General features: G+C 43.9%; 1 protein-coding gene across 2 annotated transcripts in view; it reads left to right on the forward strand.

The window, feature by feature from the left end:
• The window catches only part of Adamtsl1 (ADAMTS like 1), a 387,047-nt gene extending 365,176 nt beyond the window's left edge, over positions 1 to 21,871 (forward strand). For both annotated transcript variants that reach the window (XM_005352697.2, XM_026782337.1), the window contains 6 exons: positions 2,873 to 3,085; positions 4,560 to 4,740; positions 7,421 to 7,628; positions 18,073 to 18,182; positions 18,821 to 19,041; positions 20,454 to 21,871. In XM_005352697.2, coding sequence (XP_005352754.1) covers positions 2,873 to 3,085; positions 4,560 to 4,740; positions 7,421 to 7,628; positions 18,073 to 18,182; positions 18,821 to 19,041; positions 20,454 to 20,560 — 1,040 coding nt within the window. In that variant the 3' untranslated portion in view covers positions 20,561 to 21,871. The remainder of the gene's footprint in view (positions 1 to 2,872; positions 3,086 to 4,559; positions 4,741 to 7,420; positions 7,629 to 18,072; positions 18,183 to 18,820; positions 19,042 to 20,453) is intronic.
• Positions 21,872 to 22,173: the final 302 nt, after the last annotated feature.

Below are 22,173 nucleotides of genomic sequence, written 5' to 3' on the forward strand. Positions count from 1 at the left end.
CACACACACACACACACACACACACACACGTGTACATAAAAGCTCAGGAGCCTGACTGCATGTACACTAAGAATGCTACTACTGAGGATGTTTAAGGGGGATACCTGTGTGTGCAGTCAAAAGTGCTGAAAAATAAGACAGCAATGGAAAAGGCAGACAATTTTGCTTTGTTTCTGGTTAGAATTCATGTTTTTGGTTTCTCTCTTTCTCTCTGAAAAGTAGACCAAAGATGGACTTCCCTAAGACAATTTTTCAATTCATGATGAACAGTCTCAGAAATTGAAAGTGTTCTCTCTATGGTCATTATCCTGATGTGGAAGAAATCCCATCATCTATCCAGCAAATGCCCACGGCCTTAGGAGGGAGAAGAGACTTTGGGAGTGCCCTAGTTAGGATGTGTATTCAGTAACCTATAACAAAGACCTCAAACACCCACGCCTCCTCTGTGCCTATCTGGGACCCCTTAGAGTCCAACCTGAACTTTAGGGAGAGATTCCCAGGGCCACTTTCTACCCCCACCCACCCACATTCATCCAACCAACCAACCACTGGACCCTGGGTCCAGTGGAGTGGACCCTTAACCCTACTCAGCAGACACTTAAAGTCAGTCCCCTTCCCTGCCCACTTTGCCTAGCAGAACTTAAAGAACCGAGAAAGACATTCCTTTTTCAAGTCCTTGTATACAGGAAAATAGCCCAGCCTGGTCTGACAAAATACAGTTGCCTGCTAGGTTCAGCAGTAAACTTGCTTCAAATTTCAAGGGATCTGACCACAGAGTGTTGTTGCCCTTTTCTTCCCAACAGAGAAAGCCAACAGAATGGCTGGCTGTCCATCTGCAGGATGGAGGGAGGGAGGGGGCGGGACAAGTCTTTTTGTTCTATGTCATTATCCAGTCCCTGAATAGAACTAGAAGCTACAGTTCATATGCCAGGGAGGCTGAAGAAAGCCTCTGACCTGAGTGGCATTCATCTGTAATTCAGGACTTGATTTGACCTGAGAAAGAGAAAACAGGAAGGGTGCCCAGCAGCATCTTTCTAGAGGACAGCCAAGCCAAAATCTTCAGAATCAAGAGTGGCAAGAGGAAAATCATTTCTGACTTCAACAGGGCTAAAGGAGGGAAGGTGAACCACCAAAACTTTTAAGTAAACTATAAAAAATTTAGGAAAGGGGCTGGAGAGGTGGTTCATTAATTAAGAGCAGCACTGTCTACTCTTGCAGAGGACCTGAGTTCAGTTCCCAGCAATAACATGGTGGCTCACAGTCATCCATTACTCCAGTTCCAAGGGATCTGCCACCCTTTTTTGACCTCTGCACATACCAGACATATGCACTTGTATACATGAATATATGCAGGCAAAGCTCTCATACACATAAAATAAATGTATTTTTCAAACCGTTTAGAAGACAAAACAAACCGTTTAGAAGTTTGGGCTGGCCCAAACTTATGTTTAACTTGTGGAAAAAAGAGTTGACTACACAGACTATAGGGAAAGCAATTATTTAGATACTGAGTCATTCCTGAACATCAATGAATGGAATAATGCAAGCATGAGTTATGAATAATTTTAGATTCATACTAAGTAAATAAAAAAGCCAATGAACTTCCATGCCTTGCCATGCTGCTGCATCAAATGCCATTCCTGCATTTGTGCTTCTACCCCTGCATCAAATGCCATTCCTGCATTTGTGCTTCTACCCTAAGATTTATAGGTATTGAAATATACAAATTCTGACTGTGCAAATATTGTTCAGTTTGCAAAATCATGGTTTTCATTGGCGTATGTCTGTGTGTGCACATGTGTGTGCATGAATATGTGTGTGTGTTTCACTGCACTTGGCTCTTATTTGCCCCCACGTACTATCCTCTCTATCCCTCCTCTCACGCTGGTTCCCTTCCTACATCCAAATAGTCACCCCGTTACTTTGTCTTCTTAATTTCATACAAGCTGGGAGCTCCCTGGAAGAGAGGAGGTTGTCCCAACTACCTTCTTAATACTCAGAACTGTAGGTGCCAAGTAGGACACTTGCTGAACTACACTGAAGAAAATCTCAGTTTCTCTGCAGTTTGTGAGCTTCAAAACAACTTTTCTCGTGAGGCTAAATCATTGGGCTACAACAGCAAATCTAGCAAGTGCTCAGATCCACAGGATATATGGTTTTCCTCACAATGGCAATCTATTTTTACCAATTTCATAATATGTGTTCAATTTAATATCTTAGAATTTTAATGTATCAAAATATGTTGTAGCTACACAGAATAAGATTGCTCATACCTAGTCCATGTTACATAGATAAGAGTGGGGTTGCACATATCCAACACATGCCTGGTTAAGAGTTGTCAAAAAAAAGCAAGGGTCTTCATTTATGGACAAATGAGGCCAATGTATAAAATTATTTTCCTAGTATCTGCTGACAATATATTACTTCAAAAATAGTATAAAATAACATGGAGACAGGGATTAGATTTAAATTGGTAGAAGTTTGACTCTTAAGTCTTACTTAAGAATATTATATTTTTTTCTCACCATGTAAAGAAAAACTTCCTTTATAAATAAATCAGTGAATCAGTAGAAGAGCTACCAGGAAAAAAATTTTCAACAACTTATGGCAATTGCACCATTGTTTGGGAAGTCAGCGTAGAGGGGAAGACTTTGTGTTCTTCAAGCATTTTATTGAACTGAATGAAGAATAGTCACCCTCCCAGAAGTCCAGAGAGTGAAAACACCCCTTTCCTTGGGAAAAACAAGCATAATAAAAACACTATCAGTAAGACCGTGACATGTGTACAATTCCTAGAGCCATGGAAACCCTCATGAGCGCACCAGGAATGTGGGGTTTGGCTGTACCACGGATGTCTTCTCTCTTCTTCTAGGCTGCCCCATCAAAGGTCACCCCACCCCCAACATCACCTGGTTCCGAAATGGCCAGCCAATTGCCACTGCCCCGGGGCTGACCCACCACATATGGGGAGCAGGACAAATCCTCCAGGTGGCAAATCTCAGTGGAGGGCCTCAGGAGGAGTTCAGCTGCCTGGCTCAGAATGAAGCAGGAACGCTCACACAGAAAGCGTCTCTGGTGATCCAAGGTAAGAACTCTCCAGGCTCAGAGCAGCGACTTATTTGGGAATCTATTCTCTAGTGGAACGTACTGATATTCTCGTGGGGAATGTCTCTGTGCCGTGAAACCTTACCTTCTACCACCACAGAGCACCTGGGACCCAACCCCGCTGAATCCTGGAAAAATCAGGATGGAGAGGGCCTCCCTGTCAGTTCCACACGTTCCCTTTAAGCTGAGTTAACTAGGAAAGACTATACACGGCACATTTTTAAGAAATCCACATCTTCCCTGCTGATTCTGTTTAAAAGTATATCTTGATCTAACCAGCGGGGTGGGGTCACTTGCTTCTGCCTGGAGAGAGAGCAGTGTAGGCCTCATACTCCAGGCTGTTCAGCCATAGTCGCATGCAAAGGGCTTTCTAGGCACCTTTCTTTTGGCTTTGGTGCTGGCAAAAACAAAAAAAAAAAAACACCAAAAGAACGAAAGAAAACAGCCCTGATAAAGCAGCCTGCATGGCTCAGGCATGAGCCTTCCAGGAATACAGGCATGTCAGCAAGGTCATACTCACTGCACAGAGCTGCTAAGGAGCTGAAAGCAGCGGGAGGAAAGGCCAAGCTGGCCTCTCTGTGGAAACTGGGGGAGGCTGCTTTCCATGGGCTGATTCTACCGCACTGTATGCGGCTCTGTGGAGAAAAACAAAATGCTATGGATGTCCTCCCAAGACTGAGGACTCTGGGAAGGATGGCTTGCTTTCACTGATGCTTCATGAAAAGAGAGATTTTTCTAAGCACACAGATCTCCTGCTGGAACAACCTCCCCTGCTGCTTGGCTCTCCAAAGAGGAAAACGAATCTGCAGTGTTTGTAACACACAAGCATTAGCAAATGTGAACCCCAACGATACCAAGCAATGTTTATTTTAACAGCCTTCCCTGTAATATGTCACAGGTCCCCAAACAGAGATACCACAGAGCAGGGCTCTTCCACACGCATCACTGTCTCATACAAAGGGGGACTCTTTGGATAGACTGTGTTTTGTAAAATTTACAAATTTTAACTCAAATCCATGCTTTTAAACATGATTGAGTACCTTGATATATTTCTACCTCTCTATAGAAAAATAAAGTCACTTTGTGATGAACCAAAATGAAAAAAAGGACTTGAGCAAATATGATTAAAAATAATAACCACTGTGACTGTGGGCTAAATAATGTGCTGGGTACTTGTGGAGCCAGGCCTTTCCTCCCATCTTACTCAGGCCTCACCATACTTCCTGAGGAAAGGGGCTCTGTGTTCGTTATTTTCTGGGTGAGCTGACGGAGGCTCCTGGAGCCCAGTGGCCTTGCCCAAGTTTGTTGGGATGGCGCCGCCCCACCCCCTAAGCAGATGGCGTGTTTACACAGCCCCTCTCAGCTCACTCATCTTTCCCCTGCCCAGAAGGGCACGCGTGGGCAGTAATACCATATCCTCTTCCCTCTGATCCTTCCCCCGCCCCCCGTGACAGATTACTGGTGGTCTGTGGACAGACTGGCGACCTGCTCAGCATCCTGTGGTAACAGAGGGGTTCATCAGCCCCGCCTCAGGTGCTTACTGAACACCACGGAGGTTGACCCTGAGCACTGCGCTGGAAAGCCTCGGCCCGCCGTGCAGCCTGTTGCCTGCAACCGGAGAGACTGCCCTTCTCGGTACGTGTGCCCTTCCCGCCCCCAGCCGCTGGCCCTGACTATTAGCTAGCTGTTGCACCATGCAGAAAGAGATGGCATCCAAGGAGCTGCTTTTTCCCATTAGGTGCCTGCCCACCATACTGGAGATGGCCTCCAAGTAGAGCCCTGCTTTCAGCTCTCCTCATTCCCTCCCATTCCGCCAGCAGAAGCTACCTAGGCTGTCAGGTCCTGAGAGTCTGTCCAGTAAAGAAGTGTGTCGCAGGGTGGGGCCAGAGGTGACACCCATCCTGCCATCATAAACTGCCGTTCTGGGTTGCTTGAAACGTATTTCCTATAGAAAAGCTGAAGAGAAAAGGACTGCTGGGCTCAACTCCGACTTTTTCCTTTCTGTCTACCTAAATGCCTCCGCTAGTTAATTTTAAGGAAAACTTACCTTTTTACAAGCAGTTGCATCTCACTAAAGTTGGACTGCATCTCCATTTTTCTATAGCTGCTCTAACTCTGGATGCAGTCCCTGCACTTGAGATTCGTAGTTAGGCTGCAATGACACCCACCCTCTCCTTCGCTCGTTTAACTCTGGCATCAAGAAGCCCTGAGTCCCGCTGAGCTCATATCCCCAGGTCTTCAGGCAGTAGCTAACAGGTAATGGATGGGGTCGGAGTTGGCACCAGCATGGCGCTCTGCAACCCAGGAGACTTGGCTAGGATCTGAAGGTCCCCTATCTGTAGGGCTTTGCTATACTGCTCCGGCAACTGCTTTGTGTTTTGCCAGCTGAGTCATAGGGAGCAGCTGAGACCAGGAGAGACTCCATGAAATATGAAACACACTCATTAATATCAGCAGTTTGACTCGCTGACGGGAAGGTTTCCACGGGAATGATTAATGTCCTTTTATACCCTTCCTGAACAGTAACATGGCCCATAGCTCTCCTTTCTCAAAACCCCCACCCCGGCTCCTGAAAACATCACTGAAATGTATATTTAGAAATCAAAGTTGATTGAAACGCGGGCCTGACATTCACCAGGGACAGAAGGATCTGGAAGACCGCCCTTGCCAAGCTGCGTGAAATGAAGAAGAGATCTTTCCCGTGCCAGGAACCCTGTGATTTGATTTGGTGATGGTCAGAGCTAATCAGCCTAATTTACTTCAGCAGCTGACATAAGTAATGGTCATCTCTTCTTAGGTTTCAATGCTTCCAGTGGCTTTAAAACACCTTGTGCCTGCTTCCTAAACATGACATTTCCTTGGCCTAGAAACCCACTTAAAGTCATCCTCCCCAGGCCAAGGCATTGAGAAACTGCCACAAACTAAGTCAGCTGCAGATCCTGTTGGAAGAAAGAATCTCTTCCCGGTCTCTCCATGCACTTCTTTTGAAAACCAAACGTGGTCCCTCTTGGTGGGGAAGCGCCATAGGGTTCCATTTGACTAGAATGCCAGTCTGGCTCGAGGGCCATGTGAGCATCCTCTCTTGTACATACATAGGCATGACCCTATCTTCCAACTATCTTCTGACTATCTGCTCTAACCCAGGTAGCTGTTCATCTATTTTACAGTTCTAGTCCCAGACTCCAGGTATCACAACTGGCGGGGGCTTCCTGGAGTCTACATTGGCAAGAAAGGACCATGACTATAATTATCTGTATGTGCACACGTGCAGAAGACAGCTCCTACATGACTGCATATACACTGTGGACTAAGGACTTCACAGTGTCCCCAGATTATAGAATGGCTTTATGAGGAAAGCTCATTTGTCATAGTTTTGGTCAGTTTTACTCCTAGGGACTTGTTATATTCTGAGAATAGATATTTATATTATACATGCAACCCTCCAAGATATATGACTTCTACACTGACTTACTAATGGTAGGAATTACCCTAAAAATCTAGAATGATCTTTGACTACTTCTGAAAGGTGGAGCAAGGTTCCAGACAAAACCTTGACCTCCGTGAAACCTCCTAGCTCAAGAGGTAATGTGGTTTTGGACCCAGCTCTCCTAGGAAAGGGTCCTTCCCTGACACAGTGCAGTGTAAGTTCTAACTAATAGCTTTCTAGCCACAATTTCTCTCGTGTGGGGGAACTTAAAGCAACCAGCCCTCAATATAGTCTTTCCTTGTCAATGTTCCAATTTTAGCAATTTCCTGGGGCTGCAAGGAAAAGTCATCCAAATGGCATCATAGAAATCCATTTCCAAGACCAGAAATTAAGGCATCCACAGGGCCATGTTCTCTTTGTAAAGACTAGGGGTGAATTTGCTCCTTATCACCCCCATATTCCAGTTCCTCTTAAAGTCCCTGGTGTGTGGCTGCAGCTCCTGTTTCCTGGTCATTCTGCCACCTTTCACCCATATGCGTTTCCCTCTGGTGATGGCCTGTAGGGTCTACTCGTATAATCTCATCTCCAAATCCTGCCTATGGTGCATGCCTGTAACTCCAGCATCAAGCCAGGAGCATCACAAGTCCAAAGCCCAGCTGCGCCACATACTGAGACCCTGTCTCACAAACAACAAGAAACCCTGTTTCTGAAAGCAAGTTAACATTTCCGGGTTTCAGAGACACGGTGTAGACATTTTACATTTTTCTGAGTAAATCTTAGGGAAATGTCCCTCAGATCAACATCCAAGTGTATTGAGAAGAACAAGCAAGGTTCATTTCCCCCGGGCCGTACCCTCTGCAATTGTCCTCATGTCTGCTCTCTCCTCAGGTGGATGGTGACCTCCTGGTCTGCCTGTACCCGGAGCTGTGGTGGAGGCGTCCAGACACGCCGGGTGACCTGTCAGAAGTTGAAAGCATCTGGGATTTCTACCCCGGTGTCCAATGACATGTGCACTCAGCTGGCCAAACGGCCCGTGGACACCCAAGCCTGTAACCAGCAACTGTGTGTGGAATGGGCTTTCTCCAGCTGGGGCCAGGTGAGGAGCCAGAGAGGTTTCGTTCGATTGCTTTGGTTTTTGGTTTTGAGGGCAAATCTGCAGATAGAAACCTTGCCACAGTAGGAAGAGAAATGCCACCTCCTCTCTCTCACATTCCCGCCTCTCTCTAACCCCACCCAGCATCACTTCTGCATCCCCTATCCGAACACATGTAAGGTTTTCTGAGGCATTAGCACACTCCTGAGACCTGTTGCTTTTCATTTTATGACCCCAAGGCCATTTCCTGTAACTGGGAACTTCAGAGGAATGTGCTGTGGCTCTGCATCAGGGTTCTCAGCTAGTTCCACAGATCAGAAACATCACTGGGAAAACTTTTACAACAGTGATGACCAGGCCATACCTCCCAAAGGTGGGAGTCAGCTGCACTGTAGTGAGACTCAAGCAGGCTTTGGAAACTGGAAACCATCAGCCCAAGCCAAAAGAAAGGTGATGCCAACTGGATCACCTTGAAACCTATGCCTCCTTCCTCAGTTCTCTGCCTGCAGGTTGACATGGAGTCATTCAGAGATTCACCAGTCTGGACGTGAATACATTTTAAACAAAAAAGAGGCCTTAATGCAGATACTCGAGCCAGATCTACACCCACGACTTGGAATCCCCAAGGCAGAGAGCCTGATTACATTAGTGGGAAGCTGACAGAAGCACAACTCACGAGGCCTACACACTCCGTGCAATCAGGGCAAGCACACATCCTGACGTAGTTCCTGCCTACGTGTCATCGAGCACACATCTCGTCTACATACAATCATGAGCAAGTACACTTGTTTAAAGAAACAAAAACGTGTGGTTTGTTATCTTACATGAACAGCAGTTTCGTTAAAATTGTACAAGACCAGGCAACTATAAGAATAACCCCCAGCATTCTGGGAAGTTATTTGTCCTTGAGCATTTGAGACCTACAGTTGAGACCTACAGGTTAGAGGCATTCTTGTCTTATAGATTGCTTAAGCACAGTAATTTAAACTTAAAATCCAATGCTAGCCATCATGAGATCAACAGAGCAACAGTGGTTTTCGTTTGCCAGAGCCTCAGGATGAAGCCTCCTTCAGCTATAATGGAGGTCCCATATTAACTTCACCCACTGAGAGGAAGTATTATGTTTAGTTGTGCTTTTAAAAGGGAACCACCCCAAACAGAAGGTGGGGGTGAAGGGGAGTGTGGTCATGGGTATACTCTCATGTCTGGACCAGGTGAGACTGTGTACCTGTCAGAACCTCTGTCCTGAGGCCTGTTAGATACTAAGAACAGTCTCTCTACTCGTACACCTAATTCACCAAATGGCCTGCAGCCTCCCTCTACAGTTTCACATTGTTTTTTTTAATTTTTTAATTAATTAAGTTATTTATTATGTATACAATATTCTGTCTGTGTCTATGCTCGAAGGCCAGAAGAGGGCACCAGACCCCATTACAGATGGTTGTGAGCCACCATGTGGTTGCTGGGAATTGAACTCAGGACCTTTGGAAGAGCAGGCAATGCTCTTAACCACTGAGCCATCTCTCCAGCCCCTACAGTTTCACATTGTTGTTCTCACACTCAAGAATCAGGTGTGTAAAGTGTGGATAGGAAATAATTTCATTGTATATATACCGGTTAATCCCGAAATCTGTGTTTAAAAAGTATTGGGGGATCTACTGCGTGTACAAGAGATACCAACAGAACGATTGCAGGTGGTGCCCACCACAGGTAGCAGCATCAGTCCGGCTACTCTTGGTTCATCTGGGACTGGCACTAACAGAGAGAGTGACTTTTCTGACTGGCCAGACAAAATTGTAACGTGTTGGAATTAGCTCTCTACACATTCCTGTTCGAAGTGCAATATAAAACATGTTTGTTTGAGAGCTTTTTAAAAAGCCCAGCAATGAGCTCTCATATGTATGACCAAGTGATTGCAGCAGACTGCCAAACCATTTTAGGAGAGAAAGAATCGTTTTTTAACATATGATGTTGGGTGATGCCAAGAAATGAAGCTGGTCCCTTACACCATATAAATTTCACTTTTAAAAATAAAATTCTTAGAAGAAAACGGAGGCTAATCATTGGTGACATCAAACTTGGCAATAATTTCCTCGATAGGACACTGCCTTAGTTAGTTTGTGTGGCCCTAACAAAATTCCGCATGTGGATAATTTGTAAAAATAATATCTTCTTACAGTTCTGGAAACTGAAGTTTGTTATCAAGGATGTTGCCCATATGGTAAAAGCCTTTCTGCCATGACAGACACCGCACGGCATGAAAGCAGGCGTGCCAGCAAAGTCTTACAGAGCCACCATCCTCAACACCTCAGTCAGCCTTAATTATCTCCCACAGTGCTGCTCCCCTTCCCCAGATATCATCAACACATAAAACTAAGAGTTAATGTCCAACATATAAACTCAGAAAATCTATCCAGACAACAAAAACACACCACCGTTAAGGGTTTTTGTCCATCAACTATCGCGTGAGTGAAAAGGCCACCAGGGCATAGAAGGACATACTTGAAATCATAACTCTGACCAGAAGCGAACAAATCCATAATGGCTTAAAATTCCTACAGCTAAACAAAATTCCTACAGCTGAACAACAACAAAAATAAATAAATAAATAAATAAATAAATAGCTTTCCTTGGGCAAGGATTTGAATAGTCATTGTATGGGGGAAAAATTAGGGAAAAGTTAGTCAACAACAATACTTTACTGTGAAGAGCAACTGGCCGTCAAAGGCTCAAAGCCAGCCAGAGCTACATAGAAAAAAATGCTTTCTTGAAAGAAATCCCACAATGCATTATCACTTTATACTCATTAGGGTGATTATTTTTGAATAAATGGCAAGTTTGGTGTTAGCTGGGGCAAACGCTCAGTGGTAGAACACTCACCTAGCATACACCGGGCCTGCATTTGAGCCTCTGCTCTGGGAGGGAAAAATGTTTAGTAAAGATGAGAGAAATTGAATTCCTAGCGTGTTGCCCACAGGAAACAAAATATGGTTTAGCTACGGTGGACAACAATGTCAGTTCCTCAAAATATTAAAAAGGAAACAACAAAGGAGAGGTGGAAGGAGGAAGGTGACCAGAATCTATTATATGCATATATGAAATTGACAAAGAATTAATGACAAAAATGAAAAATAATTACTGCATGTCCCAAGAACAACAGTTCTACTGAGCATACCAAAATAGCATTATCATGTGTCAGTGATCCCCAGCCAATGACTAACCATAATATACACTAGTGATCCCATACGATTCCATCACCTGGAATGGAGAGGTGGTTCTATGGTTGAGGCTACTCATTCCCAAGGGAGCCATCTCCCGGCATCTATATATGGTGGCTCACAAACATCTATAATTCCAGGCCCAGGGAGCTCGTTGGACTCCTGAATGGACATGGTGAGCACACAAACTCACTCAATACATATAACATAGCTGAAGCACAAGAAAAAGACCTTTAAACAAACCTTATGAAGATGATAGACATCCTTAAACAGGAAATTAAAAAAAAAAAGTAAAAAAACCAAAAAAAAAAAAACAGTTGAAGAAAACAAAACTGTTCAAGACCTGAAAATGAAAATAGAAGCAATAAAGAAAACACAAACTGAGCGAATTCTGGAAATGGAAAATCTAGGTAAGTGAACAGAACTACAGATGCAGGCAACACTAGCAGAATACAAGAGATGGAAGAGAGGATCTCAGACACTGAAGATACAATACTAGATACATCAGTAAAAGAAAATGCTAAATCTAAAAAATCTGGGACACTATGAAAAGACCAAAAATAATATGAATAGAAGAAAAAGAAGAATCCCAATTCAAAAGTCAAAAGAATATTTTCAACAAGATTATAGAAGAAAATTTTCCTCAACTAAAGGAGGAGATGCCTATAAAGGAAGGTACAAGAAGCATACAAAACACCAAATAGATAGGGCCAGAAAAGAAAGTCTCCTCACCACTTCATAATCAAAATATTAAAACATACAGAACAACAAAAGAATATTAAAATCTGCTAGGAAAAAGGCCAAGTAACATATAAGGGTAGACCTATTAGAATTACACCTAACTTCTCAATTGGGACTGTAAAAGACAAAAGGGCCTGGACAGATGTCTTTCAGACTCTAAAAGACCACAGATGTCAGTCCAAACTACTATATCCAGTAAAACTTGCAATCACTAGAGATGGAAAAAACAAGATATTCCATGATAAAGTCAAATTCAAACAATACCTATCTACAAATCCAGGACAGCAGAAGATACTAGAAAGAAAAATCCAACCCAAGAAGGTTAATTCATGAAACCACAAGAAATAATCTTACACCACCAAAACACACACACTACCAATAGCAACAAAATAATGTGGATTGATAATCATTGATCATTAGTATCTCAATGTGGATTGATAATCATTGATCATTAGTATCTCAATTATCAATGGACACAATTTCCCAATAAAAAGACAGACTCACAGAACGAATGTGAAACAGGATCCATCCTTTTGCTGCATACAAGAAACAGACCGCAACATCAAACAAAGATAGACAGTACCTCAGAATAAAGGGTTGGGAAAAGATTTTCCAAGCAAATGGACCTAAGAAGCAAGCTGGTGTAGCTATTCTAATGTCTAACAAAATAGACTTCCAACCACAATTGATCAAAAAAGGCAGGGAAAAACACTTCATTCTCATCAAAAGAAAAAATCCATCAAAATGACATTTCAATCCTTAATTAAAATATCTGTGCCCCAAATGCAATGGCACCCACATTTGTAAAAGAAACATTACTAAAATTTAAATAACACATTAAACCTTATACATTAATAGTGGGAGACTTCAATACCCCAGTCTCACCAGTGGACAGGTCATCCAAACAAAAACTAAACAGAAATAATGGCACTAACTGAAGTTATGACTCAAATGAACCTAACATATCTACAGAAATTTCATCCAAGTACCAAGAATATACCTTCTCAGAACAACATGGAACTTTCTCCCAAATTGATCACACACTTGATCAAAAAGCAAAAGGCTATAACAGATACAGGATAATTGAAATAACCCCCAGAATCCTATCAGACCATGATTAAATCTGTTAACAACAGAAAAGTCTACAAACTCATGGAAACTGAACAACTCTCTACTGAATTACCACTGGGTCAAGGCAGAAATAAAGAAATTAAAGGCTTTCCAGAATTAAATGAAAATAAATGTTCAACATACCCAAACCTAAGAGACACAAGGAAAGTAGTACGAAGAGAAAAGTTCATGTCATATTAGCAACTTAACAGCACACCTGAAAGCTCTGAGAACAAAAAGAAGCAAGCACACCCAAGAGGAGTAGATGGCAGGAAATAATCAAAGCTGAAATCAGTTAAATAAAAACAAAGAAAACAATATAAAGAATCAATGAAACGAAGAGTTCTTTGAGAAAATCAAGATAGACAAACCTTTATGCAACCTAAGTAAAAGACACAGGATTATATCCAAATTAATAAAGTCAGAAACAGAAAGGGAAACCTAAAAATAGACACCAAGAAAATCCAGAGAATCATAAGATAATATCTCAAAAAGCCTGTACTCCACAAAATTAAAAATCTAAAAGAAATGGACAATGTTCTTAATAGATAGCATCTTTCAAAGTTAAATCAAAATCAGGTAAACTATTTAAATAGACAAAGTCATTAAAAATCTCCCACACAAAAAAAAAAGCCCAGAGACAGAAGTTTTAGCACAGAATTTCTATCAGACTTTCAAAGAAGGAACATTGCCAAATTCATTTTATGAGGTCACAATTACCCTAATACCCAAACTACACAAAGATTCAACAAAGAGAATTACACTTCAATTTCCCTCATGAACAATGACACGAAATGTTCAATAAAAATACTAAAAACACATCAAAAAGATCATCCACCATGATCAGTAGGCTTTATCCCAAAGATGTAAGGATGGTTCAACATATGAAAATCTGTCAATGTGATCCACCATATAAACAAACTGAAAGACAAAAAAAAATGATCATCTCATTAGGTGTTAAAAAAAAAGTCTTTCACAAAATCCAATACCCATTCATGATAAAAGTCTTGAAGAGATAAGGGATAAAAGGGACAGACCTAAACATAATAAAGGCAATTTACAGCAAGCCTATAGGCAAGATCAAATTAAATAGGGAGAAACTCAAAACAATTCTACTAAAATCAGGAAAGAGACAAGGCTGTTCACTCTCTTCATATGTATTATATAGCACTTAAAATTTTAGCTTGAGCAATAAGACAACTGAAGAAGATCAAGGATATACATATTAGAAAGAAAAAAGTCAAAATATCATTATTTGCAGATGATATAAATGATCTCAAATATTTTACTAGGGAACTCCTACAGTTGATAAACACCTTCAGCAAAGTGACTGGATACCAAATTAACCACCCCCAAAAAGTCAGTGGCCCTCAAACATACAAATGACAAGAGGACTGACAGAGCAGGAAAACAATACCCTTCACAATGGCCGCAAATAATATAAAACATCTCGGGGTAACTCTAACCAAGCAAGTGAAAAGCTTGTATGATTTTTAAAAATTCAAGTTTGGAAGAAAGAAACTTAAGATATCAAAAGATGGAAAGATCTCCTATGCTCATGGATGAGTTGGATCAATGCAGAAAAAAGAAAAGGCCATTTTACCAAAAGCAATGTACAGATTCAATGCAATCCCCATCAAAATTCCAACACAATTCTTTACAGACCTTGAAAGGACAACATTCCATATGGAATAATAAAAGGATAGCAACTATCCTGAACAATAAAATAACTTATATTTAGTAACAGAACCATCCCAGATTTCAAGCCATTTATGCTACAGAACTATAATAATAAAAACCACATGGTATTGACATAAAAACAGATTTATCAACAGAATTGAATAAAAGACTCAGACCTAAATGCATACAACTATGAACAACTTATTTTTGATAAAGAAGCCAGAAATATACAATGTAAAAACAACATATTCAACAAATGGTTATGGTCTAACTGGATGTCTTCATGCAGAAGAATGCAAATAGATCCTTATCTATCACCCTGCATAAAACTCAAGTCCAAGTGGATCAAAGACCTTTCCATAAAACCAGACACACTGAATCTGATAGAAGAGTAAGTAGGGAATAGCCTGAACTCATTAACACAAGAGGTAACTTCCTGGACAGAATACCAGTAGTACAGACACTAAGATCAACAATTAATAAATGGAACCTCATAAAACTGAAAAGCTTCTGTAAGGCAAAGGACATGGTCAATAGAACAAAATGGCAGCCTACAGAATGGAAAAAGATTTCACCAACCCCACATCTGACAAAGGGCTGATTTCCAAAATATAAAGAACTCAAGATACTTAGACATAAAAAAAAACAAATAATCTAATTTTTAAAATGATGTATAGACTTAAACAGAATTCTCAACAGAAGAATCTCAAATGACAGAGAAACACCTAAAGAAATGTTCAACATCCTTAGCCATCAAGGAAATGCAAATCAAAACAAGTCTGAGATTCCACCTGTCAGAATGACTGAAGTCAAAAACACAAGTGACATCTCATCTGGCAAGGATGTGAGGCAAGGGAAACACTCCTCCATTGCTGGTGGGAATGCAAACTTATATAGCCACTTTGAAAAAAATGAAATCAATCTTCCTCAAGAACCAGCTATATTCCATTCCTGATCATATACCCAAAGGACACTCAATCCTACCACAAGGATACTTGCTCAACCATGTTCATAGCACTAGTATTCATAATAGCCAGAAGCTAGGAACAACCTAGATGTCCCTCAACCATAGAACTGATAAAGAAAATGTGGTAATTTAAACAATGGAATATTATTCAGCTGTTAAAAACAATGACATCATGAAATGTGCAATCAAAAATCATCCTGAGTGAGGTAACCCAAACCAGAAAGACAAACATGGTTTGTACTCCCTTACAAGTGGATATTAGCTGTTAAGTAAAGGATAATCATGTTACAATCCAAAGACCCAGAGAGGCCAAGTAACAAGGAGGGCTCAAGGTGGAATACGTGGATCTCCCTTGGAAAGGGAAATAGGTTTTGTGGGTAGATTGGGGAGATGGGAATGGGATCAGGTTGGGGTGGAAAGTGTAGAGACTACTAGCAGAGATGACTAGAATTTGGGGGGCTTTTTGAGAGCAATGTGGAAACCTAGTGCAATGGAGACTCCCTGGAATCTATGATGATGACCCTAGTGAAGACTCCTAGTAAAAGGGGTTCTGGAGCTTGAACCAGCCATCTTCTGTAACCAGGCAAGAGGTGGTACTAGGACATCAACCCAGCCACAAAACCTTTCCCGTATAATTTGTCCTGCCTACAAGATGTACTGGGATAATGGTAGCTCAGAACTTGTGGGAGCAGCCAACCAATGACTGGTCCAACTTGAGACCCATGCCTGACGCTACCTGGACAGCCCAGAGACCTAGGATAGAATGGAACACAACTAGCCAAAATAAAAAAGTAAATGAGCCCTGGTGATATTTGGCTATGCTCATAAGACTGGAGCCTACTCCAGTCATCATCAGAGAGACTTCATCCAGCAACGGATGGGAGTAGATCCAGAGACCCACAGCCCAACATTGGGTGAGGCTCGGTGAATCCCTGGGGAGTTGAGGAGGAAGGATTGTAGGAGCCAGAGGGATCAAGGATACCATATGAACAAAACCCACAGAAGAGTAAGCAGGACTCCCAGAGACTGGAGTGACAACCCTGGAGCCTGCATAGGTCTGAGCTAGGTTCTCTGCGTGTCTATCATGGCTGTGTAGCTTGCTGTTCTTGTGGGATTCCTAATAGCAGGAGTGGTGCCTGTCTCTGACTCTTTTGCCTGCTTTTGGGACCCTTTTTCTTCTACCAGATTGCCTCTTCCAGCCTGGATATAAGGTTATGTGCCCAGTCTTACTGTATCTTGGTATGCTGTGTTTGATATACCTGAGAGGTCTGGAGCTAGGGAAGAGGGAGTAGTGGAGGGTGGGGAAACTTTGGTTGGGATGTAATATGTGAAAGAAGAATAAATAAATTTAAAATATATTGTATTACCTGATGATGTCATAGCTATCTTGGTTTAAGTACACTATTTGATGTTTGCATAATTGTGATATCACTAACCAAAAAAATTTCAAATGTGTCTCCATCATCAGGCAACAAGTGACCATATATGTGTGACAGACTAAAATATAAAACAGAATAATTAAACACAAAATGTGTAAATTGAACGAAATCAAAGCACAGTCTTTATGAGAAGACATCATTTGAGTGAGTGGGGTGAACTTCGTAAGAGAGAAAACAATTAAAACCCATAGCCAAGCAGGGAGCATATCTAAAACACACAAGGAAAGTGGAAAATGACTGACAATAAAGGAATAAGGTAGAAAAACTGGAGGAGAGTTATTTAATAAAAATATATTAAATATTTCTAGTAGACAGGGAATACAAATAAAGACAAGATGAGATACAAGTGTGTACTTAGTAGAATGCTTAGTGTTTAAACTATATGACCATCTAGGGACTTCCAGAGTGCTAAACCAAATGGAAGCCCCATCTACCTGTGGCTGGAGAGGAAAGAGGCAAAGGTACTTGTAACCCTAAGTGGACAGTGTACCCTAATCTGGACATGTACACACCATGCACACACACACTCAACAAAACTGCATGCCGGGAAGCATGAAGCAGCACACACCACATGCTGGTAACAGTACCACTTTCACTAGTTACTTCACTATAATTACAAGTCTACTGTGGCCCACAAACAGATGAACAGTAAAGTTGTATCTGGAGAGGAGTGGATGGATGCAGGCTGCTGAGTCACGTGTATTTTGTTTACTTGTTTTCCCTTTGCCCATATACAGCTGGGGCATATAACCTGCGGAGTCTCTTAACCAAAAACCACAATAGATGTCAAGATGGCCAACAGCATGTTAGGTCAAGAACAGGTCCCTTCGAAGGTGGGGGTGGCACCATGCAGCCAGTCACACCTCCATATTCATTTTCTCAGGAAACCTCACCAGAGTATATTTCATTTTACTCAGATTGTCCTGCATGGACTATAATTTACAGAAAGTTATTTTTAAGTAGTTAAAGTAATCAATGTTACCAGCTACGGTATTGAGAGGTCTTCTTCTCCGAAGCTTACCACCACACTCCTAGCACACGACAAAATACTTTCGTGGGTTAATCCAGGTCAGCCTTCTGTGGTCTAAGCTGCACTTCCTTGGCCATTTGCAAACACAAGGCCCATATCCTGTAGGACAGTTGATGACATAAAGCACATGCCAGTGAGCGTCTGCTATTTGATCAACAAAGAAGGGAAAGAAGAGCTACAGGTCTAATGAGTCACATAGCCTGAGCATCGCAGCTTCCATCTTGGACACGGATAACATGCTATCCATCTTTCTCCCTCCCAGTGCAATGGGCCTTGCATAGGCCCTCGCCTCGCAGTGCAGCACAGACAAGTCTTTTGCCAGACCCGGGATGGCATCACCTTACCATCAGAGCAGTGCAGCGCGCTCCCCAGGTAAGACAAAGCCCTTGCCGTCCTCTGCTTCAGCCCCTGGATAAACAGCACTAAGAGACCATGGTGAGGAATGTTGTTGCTACTCCAGTCTTCCACAAGGGGTCAGCTGTCCTGCGCTCCTCCATCTTACCTCAAGTCCCTAGCCTCTGGCAAAGAGTGCCCTGTGTTTGTTGAATGAGCCAGGTTGGGCTTTCTTCTCTCAGGGATGAAGCACACATAAATGTTATTCACAAGGGAGGTCTGATTCCACAAGTGATCCACACCGATCTCTAGGTGAGCAAGAGGCACCTACGCCATGGCCACCAGACCACAAGAGCTTCCCAAGTTCTTCTTGTGAAGGGGCCATCCACAAGGGGTTATACTAGATCTCTTCTTCCCAGAGCTCTCTGTCCTCAGAAGTCCTGCCTTAACTTCATCTCTTTATGAAACCGATCACAGTGACACCTCATCACAGTGTAAAAGAATAGTCCACACCAGAAAGATGCCCAAAAGAGGGGCCTCTTTAAGGTCCACGCTTATTTGTTTATTAGCAAGCAAAGACCAAGATCCTAACTTACCTACATCTCTGGGTTTGTAGTTTGTTTTCAAATCTAGTTCTCACAGAGATAGACCTTAATCCTGCCACCCTCCTCCTACAGGCCTGTGAGCACCCAAAACTGCTGGTCAGAGGCCTGCAGTGTACACTGGAGGGTCAGCCTATGGACCCTGTGCACAGCGACCTGTGGCAACTATGGCTTCCAGTCCCGACGGGTGGAGTGTGTCCATGTCCGAACCAACAAGGCTGTGCCTGAGCACCTGTGCTCCTGGGGGCCCCGGCCTGCCAACTGGCAACGCTGCAACATCACTCCCTGTGAAAACAGTACGTTCCAATCCCAAAGGACATTCTGCAAATTCCCCAAAGGCCATCGGGTACAGAGGGCAATCCCTGGGACTGAGCCTGAACACGGGGCATTGGATCGAGTTCTTTAAGGATTGTGAGCTGGGGCCAGAATTGAACATTTAAGTGAGGTACATGGGTATGTGCAAGGATCCGTGTGCACATGTTCAGGCCATAAAACGTGCCAGGATATGTCCCAGGGGCTTCCACTGTCTTCATCCTGGGCTCAGAGAGAGCCAAGGGCTGCATAAAACTGGCCTCCAACTCACCTGCAGTCAACCTGGCTGGTGCCCACAGGGGAAGCCTAAACAGGGGTTCCCAGGGACTGGGCTCCTAAGGACAGAACACTGTTAGCACTGAAGAAGCATGCAGAATGGCTGCCGCTCAGCCAGCCCTCGCCCACCATTGTTCTGCTTCCCAGCAAACAAGGACCTGCTGACCCCCTCCTCCCCAGCCCATGTGTGCCCACTGGAATGGAATGGGCGAGCGTGCCCCTGGGTTCTGACAGCCCTTCCACTCCCTGCACCCTCAGGTCTGGAGCCTCTCAGCCCCGCCGGGGCATTTGTATTCTGATTGGTAGGGATCTAGTCTCTCCTCCTCAGAGTGCAGGACCCAGACTGGACATAGTTCCTCACAAAAGATGATGAGAGATCTTTGCCAAGAACAGACAATAAAAATAAGTGTAATCATCCAATATTTCCCCTTCAAAGAACTTCACTGAGCAATCAGATAGTTCCCTACACTGAGTCAGATGGCCCAGTCCTTTTGACTCCCTGAGAGATGTATGATCTTTTTACTCTGTTGCGCCTGTCAGACGCATATTGCCATATTCAGAAAGTACCGGTGTGCAGGGCAGAGAGTTAAAAAGCTTACCAGATACAGGCTGTGCCAGTGTTTAAGAACTTACAGTGTCTGGAAGGCCTGCTGAGCTGAAGAACGAGAGACCTGGGTAAAGAAAAGAAAGCTGAACAGGGAAACTGAGGTCCAAGCACCTGAGAATATAGACCTTCAGACAGGTCCCTGTTGTATGCTCTCTCACAAAGAACAGAATTCTGTCCTTCTGGGAACCGTCTTTCACTAAAATACCAAAAGCCCATGAGGAAAACAGCAGGCAAGGAGGTGAGGTTATCCCAAGAGGAGGGGGGTTCAAATATCCATTCTGAAGTAGAAGTGGCCATCAGAAGCAAAGGCGGCCTTGAGATGGGCCCCATCGATCCACCAGAAAGCTGCAGGAGGCTGGGGGGAAGGGGATGGCAAAAGGGACTCCAGAACCATGGGCAAGGTAGAGCCCTCTGGCATCTTGCCAAGAACCTGGGCTGCTCAGCAGCAGCTGCACCCGTGAGCCTCTGTTTCACATCTCCTTTCTGTCCCCCTCCTCCCTCCCACTTTCCCAGCTGAGTGCAGAGACACCACCAGGTACTGCGAGAAGGTGAGACAGTTGAAACTCTGCCAGCTCGGCCAGTTCCGGTCTCGCTGCTGTGGAACATGCGGCAAAGCCTGAACACAGGGCACGGGGATGCATACCACCCTGGCCGCACAATGGACTCATACAGCCTGAAGACAGGGCACGGGGATGAATACCACCCTGGCCACACAAAGGACTCATACAGCCACCTGGGACATGACTTATGCTTTCTTCCTTTTATTTATTTATTTGCCCCTCCCCACACACCCATGTCCACCTGCGCCCGCGATCCTAGGGACCCTGCCGTGTTTTCTTATTCAGCTAGCTGGAACAAGCGTTGAGAACAGAGAGAGAGAGATGTCTGAAGGAGGTTACAGAGCAGACCAGGCAGACAGCAGCTCCTTTGTAGAGCTGGCTCCTTCCCAATCAGGGTCTCAGAGACACGGGAAGAGAAAGCCATAGTCCATAGGGATGGCAGGGAGCTGGGGTTTGTGACACATAGGTATAGGCATGGGCCAACCAGGAGTGTCATTCCTTTGTTTCCTGGGTGGTATGGTGGCAAGAATAGGGGAAATGCCAGACTGGATCAGAAACCAGGCCAGAATCCAGTTCTTCTGGAGGGGATGGGGAACCGAGATAGGAAACCCATGCCACAAAGGAGACATGCAGAATAGACAGAAGGAAAACGGCTATGCAAGAGATGGAGGCAGGGAAGAGGTGGGAGAAGAGAGCTTGTGTGTGCTTCTTGGTGGGAGGAGCTAGCAGGCAGGACAGATTTTAAAGCAGCCACGTGAAACCCATCTGACAGACCCGTACATTGGTACATGCGCTGTCCTGTAGGTCAGCAGAGGTGAGAAGGGTGTCTGTCCGGCGTCGTCTCAGGGTACCCATGCTGCATGAAAGAAGGTGTGCCCTTCGTGTGCTTCTGGAGGCACCTCTCCTCCCTGTCTATCAAGTAACCTTTGTGTCTGCAGCTGGGGAAACCCCAACAAGAGGGTCTGGCTCTGGCTGTGAAATAAAGCTGTCCCTGGCATCTCGGTATTTTAAATCAAGGCTCGCTAGCCCTGAACTAACTGCTGCTGTAGGCCATGGGCATCTGAGCCTGAGTACGCCAGGTTTTCCACCTGATTGACTTTGCCAGGGATGAGAATCACTACTCACAAAGGATGCATTAAGCAATCTGTTGGCTGGCAAACATCTATGGGGTGTAGCAACCCTTCCTACCAGAGCAGGCCAGGAAACAGGGTAGAACAGAGGGGCCCTGCATGCCCCCACAGTGTGCTTTCCTTATCCCGGCCATCACACACTGGGCCTGTGGGCCCTTCCCATACACAGAAGAGAAGCTGTGCACCCTATTTATGCAGCAGGGTGGGGTAGGGGTGGGAGTAGTAGGATGCTATGACCAAGCAAGAGGACAGTCCTCAAAAGCTTTTCAACCATCCCCCAACACAAACACTATCCACCTATGTAGTTAGCACACCAGACTGAGTGAATGGACCACTCAGCAGGCCAAGCAGCACACACGATTCAGCAACACACGTCAGCTGTGGATAAGGCTAGACCAAAAGCCCTTGGCAAAGCCCCACTCGGCAGAGAAGCTTCAATGCTTAATATTTGCCTCCTCCCCAGAGCAGTATCAGTGTAGCAGATCAAGCAGCCAGAGCCTGGTACCCACCATCAGATAAACCACCCCTGACATACTCACTCGC

Source organism: Microtus ochrogaster, chromosome 10, assembly GCF_000317375.1.
Source record: "Microtus ochrogaster isolate Prairie Vole_2 chromosome 10, MicOch1.0, whole genome shotgun sequence".
Lineage (NCBI taxonomy): Eukaryota > Metazoa > Chordata > Mammalia > Rodentia > Cricetidae > Microtus > Microtus ochrogaster.